This window comes from Callospermophilus lateralis, chromosome 19, assembly GCF_048772815.1.
Source record: "Callospermophilus lateralis isolate mCalLat2 chromosome 19, mCalLat2.hap1, whole genome shotgun sequence".
Classification (NCBI taxonomy): domain Eukaryota; kingdom Metazoa; phylum Chordata; class Mammalia; order Rodentia; family Sciuridae; genus Callospermophilus; species Callospermophilus lateralis.
The window spans coordinates 6,812,616-6,818,683 of NC_135323.1; the positions used below are offsets into that span (position 1 = coordinate 6,812,616).

At 59.6% G+C, this 6,068-nt stretch overlaps 1 protein-coding gene across 1 annotated transcript; it reads right to left on the minus strand.

The window, feature by feature from the left end:
* Positions 1–787: 787 nt before the first annotated feature.
* Positions 788–4,848, minus strand: Prss22 (serine protease 22). Its single transcript, XM_076840872.2, has 6 exons — positions 4,767–4,848; positions 3,818–3,847; positions 3,290–3,461; positions 2,800–3,077; positions 1,554–1,711; positions 788–1,024 (listed from the first exon to the last, which is right to left on the minus strand). Exons 1-6 carry the CDS (start codon positions 4,846–4,848, stop codon positions 788–790), a joined length of 957 nt encoding a protein of 318 aa, XP_076696987.2.
* Between the last annotated feature and the right edge of the window lie 1,220 nt (positions 4,849–6,068).

A 6,068-nucleotide genomic window follows, 5' to 3' on the forward strand; every position in this document is an offset into this window, starting at 1 on the left:
GCTCCATACTTGGCAGGGAGGGTCTGTACAATCAGCAGTGAGTCACTGCAGGAGTTGGCTCCTGGCAGGGAGGAGCGGCCGGCCCATCCCTGTGCGTCCCAGGAGACCGAGCCCTGATGCTGGGTGACCTGGACACTGCTCCAAGCCCAGCCCTGGCAGCCAGGGGCTCCCTGAGCCCTGAGGTGGAGATATGGGAGGGAAGTTGGCCTGGAGCGGGAGGGAACACGACTTCAGGTACGGAGAGTTTGTCACACAGGATGGTTCTGGAAATCCAGCAGGTGCAGACCAGAGCCTACCCTGACCTCCCCCAGCACAGCCAGGTCTCCCCACCGCAACCTCCCACCTCCTTCCTCCGCTCCAGGTGAAAGGGCGATGGTCGAAGGTAAGGGGTCAGATGTTGAGCCCTAGTTGGAAACCAGGGGTCATCTTGAGCCCGGGGTGACCAAGCCAAGTACAAATTCGCACCGGCCTCTCCTCTTTTTAACCTCACCCGGACCCTTGTTTCCCAGTGTCCTCATACATGGCGAAAAACAGAAACTGGACAATAAATAATTTATTGAAACTGGAAGAATAAATATGTGGGCAGAGTTACAAACAACTGTAAAAACCATTAACACTGTATATACAGAGGACGCCGGCGGCCCGGGGGCGGAGCCTGGCGCGGTGGGCGTGGCTAGCCCTCCCGCGCCGGCCGCGAGCGCCCCGCAGAGGTAGATGGCTTATTTACAACGCAAGAAGCCGCCGGCGGCCGCGGGTCTCCAGACCCCACCCGACTTGTGCCAGCGCCCTAGGAGCTCCCAGCGGCTGGGAAATCCGCGCTCGGCTCCCTGCGGGCCCCGCTACCCGGCGAGCGCCCGCGGAACTGCACCCCTTGCACTACCCTCTCTACCCAGGAGCTGTGGGCAGGGAGACTGGTGTAGACGCCCGGCCGGTTGCGCTCCGCGCAGCCCTCGCCCCAGCTGATGATTCCCGCCAGCAGCCAGGAGCCGTCCACCTGGCACATCAGGGGGCCGCCAGAGTCGCCCTGTGGGGAGAAGAAAGGTTAGGGACCCACAAAGGGCAGGCGGGGGGCAGACCCAGGCGGGACACGCCTTCCAGACCCACTTGAAGGGAGAAGCACTGTGTGCAGCGCCTTCTAAACCACAGATGGTGAGGGACCGGGCATCGTTATTTCTGTTTTGCAGGTGAGAAAACTGAGGACCAGAAGGAGGAAGTGAGTCGCCCCACGGGCAACGTGGGCGGCAGGAGAGGTGCCGCAAGCGGGCCTCAAGCCGGCCAAGCTCTGGGCCATTGCACACCCTGCCATCCTCCATGCCACCGCGGAGCTGGAGCCGGAGCTGGCCCTAGGGTCCCCCTCAGAAAGCAAGTTCCTAAGAGTGAGGGGCCGCAATTGTGTGCACAGTCCATGCATAGCCCGGCCAGGCTGAGCGGCTGCATAGGGACTGGGGAGGGGGCCTAGGCAGAGGTGTGGGGCTGGAAGCGCACGGACACTGACTCCTGCCCTGGATGGGCACTCGCCCCTCCTAGCCAGGGCCGCAGGGGTGGGCACTCACCAGACAGGCATCCCGCTCCCCTTCCAGGTAACCAGCGCACAGCATGTCCTCGGTAATGGTCTCCTGCCCCGCACCGCGCCAGTACAGGCGGCTGCAGATGTCCGAATGGATGATGGGCACCTTCAGCTTCTGCAGGATCTGAGGGCGTGGCAGGGGCACTGGGGACAGGAGGATAGAGTCGGCCAGGTTCCCCTACCACTTGTCTCCTCAAGGGGCAGGTTCCCACCATTCCCTTCTCAAGGGCCCACAGATCAGCTCTACTGATGGGGATTGACCTCAGGGCCTCGCACATGCTACCACTGAGCTACATCCCCAGCCTTTTTTTGTATTTAGAGACAGGGTCTCACTGAGTTGCTTAGCGCCTCAATAAGTTGTTGAGGCTGGCTTTGAACTCATGATCCTCCTGCTTCAGCCCCAAGCTGCTGGGATTACAGGCATGCACCACTGCCCCCCAGTCAGATTCTTCATCTTTAATAAGTCCTCTGATGCTCACAGGGCAGCCCTGCTGGTTCCCATCTCTGACACTACTTGGTGCTGTGTGACTACTAGAGTAAGGCTCAGAGGTGCCCCATCCATGCTTACTGTCATCAGCCTCTCAGGGAGCCCCACACTCTGCCTAGAATTGGTTTACAGACCCATGGGGAGGCTGCAACCCCAGAGTTGGGGGGAGTCCCCAAATGCACAAGCTGATGTCATTTCTCCTCATTTTTCTGGACTCTGGTAGGGTCCCACTTTCCTCCTGCTTTGTCCTTACAAGTGGTCTCTGTCTGTCTTCCAGCCCTCCCCACATCTCTCATCTCTCATTTCTGCCTGGGTTCCTTTTTCTTGGCCTGGGCTCTGTCTACCTGTCATCTGTCTTTCTCTTGCTTACCTCTGCCTCTTGCTCTAATTCGTCTGCTTTGTGACTTTCTAAACCTGCGGACTTACTGGAGACTGCATCTCCTCCTGGAATGTTGCCTGCACTTGTGGCATGCTGCCACCAGGGTGCCTGCTCTGGCTTTGCAAGCTCAGGGTGGTTTTCATTTCATCCTGAATCCAGCCTGGCCCCCTACGCCCCCTTCCTGCCATTTCTGTGTCAGTGTATTGCTTTTCTGATCTGGCTGTTGTTGTCTTGAAACACAGCTCTTGTCTCTGTGATGCTGTGCCCTGGCCTCCACCCCTACTCCTCCTGGTAGTGTGTCTCTGAGTGCCTGCCACCCACTGTCCCCAATGCCCTGGGCCCCCCATGGGTGGGGAGGAGCCATACCTCCTTCGTGGATGCTCCCCCAGCCTGCAATCCAGCAGTCGGTGTTCGGAGGGAAATGGACAGAAGAATCAGGTAGGCAGATGGGCAGGATTCGCTCAGAGAACTGGATGGAGTGTTCAAGGCGCACCAGGGCAATATCTGCACGGGTCCCATCCTTCCAGGAGTACCCAGGGTGGGGCAGCACCCAGGCGATGCCCACATCCTGGGACCGAGGGCCAGGGTTCTCCAACTGCCAGGCCCCCAGCAGCACTGAGAACAGGGATGGCTTGTTCAGATTGCTGCAAAGAAATCAGGGAGGGGATCAGCCAGGAAGGTCCAGGAGGGGACGCCTGGGAAGAGGGCAGGGGTAGAAGGCCCTGGGAGGCTTCTGGGCAGAAGGAGGGTTTCTATTGAAGGGCAGCAGATCAGACAGAAGCCTGGGAGCAGGGGTAGGATGGGGAGCCTAGGGTCTGAACCCAGAGTGGGTTCTGGATGAGCTGGCCATACGTACCCCTTGAAACAGTGGGCTGCAGTGACCACCCAGCGGTTGGTGAGCAGGGAGCCTGCACAGTGGTGGGTGCCATTCTTCTGGATGCTCACAACCCAGGGCCACTCAGCATCCACACTGTCCTGGCCACCCACGATTCGGTTCAGCTGTTGGGGCTTCCCGCAGTCTGGGGACACTGGTAAAGGAGGGTCGAGTTTTCCACCATCTCTAGTTGTCTTCCCTGCCCACAGTCTGCCACCGCATCCTCGGCCTGTGTCAGCAAGCTGTGCCCTCCCCCTGCCCTCTGAGGCTACTTCTGCTACTCGCCTCCCTCCCGCCCACTCAGCTGTGCCCCTGGGCCCCTCTGCCCCCTTGGACTCTGGCCCCTTTCCCTGCTCAGGCTCCTTCTCCTCCACCTCCCACTCTCTTCCCTGCCTGCCTTCTCCCCTAGCTCCATCCCCCTCTTACCCCAGGCTGCCTTCTGACCTACCCCCACACAGACGGACACACAGACACCCATTCCTCCCCTTCAGCACGTCAGCTCACACTCACCAGGAATCTTGGTGGCATTGAGGGTGGTGGCTGAGGGTAAGAAAAGGAGGGAGTCAGGTCAGTGCCAGGAAAGCCCCCATCCTCTCAAGCAGGCTCATTCCCAGGTCCCCTCCAGCCCCCAAGGGGTACTTTCTGGGACTGGGGCAGACAGAGCTCAGGCCCCACTGTACAGGGGTGGCCTCATCCTCCCTCCTGCTTTGTCCACTGCCAAGGAAGGAAGGGTAAGAGAGGAAAGGGAGGCTCAGGACTCAGAACCATGGGTGCCCCAGGCTTCTTCCCTGAGCCCCACAGAGCCTGGATGGGGCTGTACTCAGGGCCCTCCCCTCTGACATCCTACCCCAGGAACATGTGGAGCTGACCCCAAATGTAATCCATGGAGGAGCAATAGGGAGATGAGAAAGACAAGGGGAAGGAGATGAAGACGGTGAAGATGAAGAGGGGGAGATAACCACCCACAAGAGGGAAGCACACTGAGTGCCCGCCGCCCTGCACCTTCTTCACGTAATCCTCACAGCTGCTGAGGAAAGTGAGGTTCAGAGCAGTTGCATAGATGCCAGAGTTGGGCAGAGAGGTGCATGCCTGTAATCCCAGCCACTTGGGAGGCTAAGGCAGGAGGATTGCAAATGTGAGGCCAGCCTCAGCAACTTAGTGAGGCCCTAAGCAATTTCGAGAGATCCTGTCTCAAAATAAAAAAATAAAAAGGACTGGGATGTGGCTCAGTGGTGAAGCATCCCTGGATTCAACCCCTGGTATCAAAAATGATTGCATGTCAGAGAGAGGGAGGAGAGGGGAAGGGGTAGAAAGAGGAAGACAAGGAGAGGAGGAACAAGAGAGAAAAGTAGGGGCCAGATTCCAGGCAGGTCTGGCAGGAAGCTGCTGAGTCCCAGGGAGGCAGGAAGGGAGCCTGGCACAGAGAGGAGGGGGAGGAGCAGCAGTCCTTGGGACTCACCTGTGGAAACCAGAAGCAGCAAAGTGGTCAGGGTCCTGAGACAGCCCCCTCCCAGGGCTGGGGGAGGTCTAGAAACCTCCATGGCCAGTAGGGGTGGAGGCCCAGCCAGATGGTGGCGTCAAGGGATGTGAGGGCTGTGCTGGTTGGGACAGGCAGGGCGGGTGGCTGTAGTGTGTTGGGTCCCCTGCAGGTTGCCCAGGTTTTATCCTGGGAGGTGGAATGCTGTTGGACCAGTCCCGTGGTTTAGTCTGTAGGTCACAGAGGAGGCGGTGCCCTGGGGCTGGGGGCTCTACCTCAGGCCTGATGGGTGGGCTGGGGCCCAGGCTCCCAGGTGTCAGTGATGAAGTCTGGAGGGGCAGGTGAAGGGACCTGGGCCCAGAGGTCCAGGCTGTGGTCTTGACATTGACTGTCCAGGTGAGGAAGTGTCCTCACAGCATTGAACATGGGTCCAGCATGGGGAAGGGCTGGGTCCAGCATGGCAAAAGTCTGGGTGCAGGGTGTTGGGGAGCCCCAGGGCATGGTGGCCTTGGTCTGGGCTGTCAAGGGGAGGGCCCAGCTCACTAACGGCTCCCGCCTCCAGGGGCCCCAGCTGCTGTGACTCAGCCCAGAGACCTGGTCCTACCCAGGGCTCTGGAATCCCGTTAGCCCACTTCCCGGAAAGCTGTGACTCAGGTCAGTGGCGGAACACAGTGGCCTCTTGGCTGCTGTCCGAGAGATCCCTGAGGCTGCCTTTCTGTTGTCCCTGCTGGAGGGGCTCAGCCCTGTCACTGGGTTGCCAGGAAGAACTTCCTTCTCACCAGGACTCCCAGGAAGGGGAAGAGCCAGTGGCCACCTGGGTCAGGCCAACCCAAGAGGGAAGGAATGGGACTACTGGAGTCTGCCACCCCCATGTCCTGGGACCCCTGCAGGGTTCAAAAGGCTGTGGGGCTGGTCTGTGGGAAGCCCTGGTTGGGGTGGACTTGATCTACTTCTACCTGGTGGCAGCCACCTGGGACAAGATTGGGGCAGTGCATCCTCCCAATCAACACCCTGCACTTGTGACACCCTCTACCCCAAGCAGGGACAGATGTCCTGACCTCCCCTAGAGAGATGAGCATGTCTCTATCCTTCCCTGCCCTTCAAGGTTGGGCCCTCACCATGGCAGGAGAGAGGGATGGCACTGATGCCACCATGTCTCATGCACCGCATGCGGCCTCATGCCACCTCGAATTCCTTCTCCATCCCCATCCTGCAGACAGAAACTGAGGCAGACTGGGGAGTTGCGTGATCTGCCCCAGGTCCCAGCTGGTGGGTAAGTGGTGG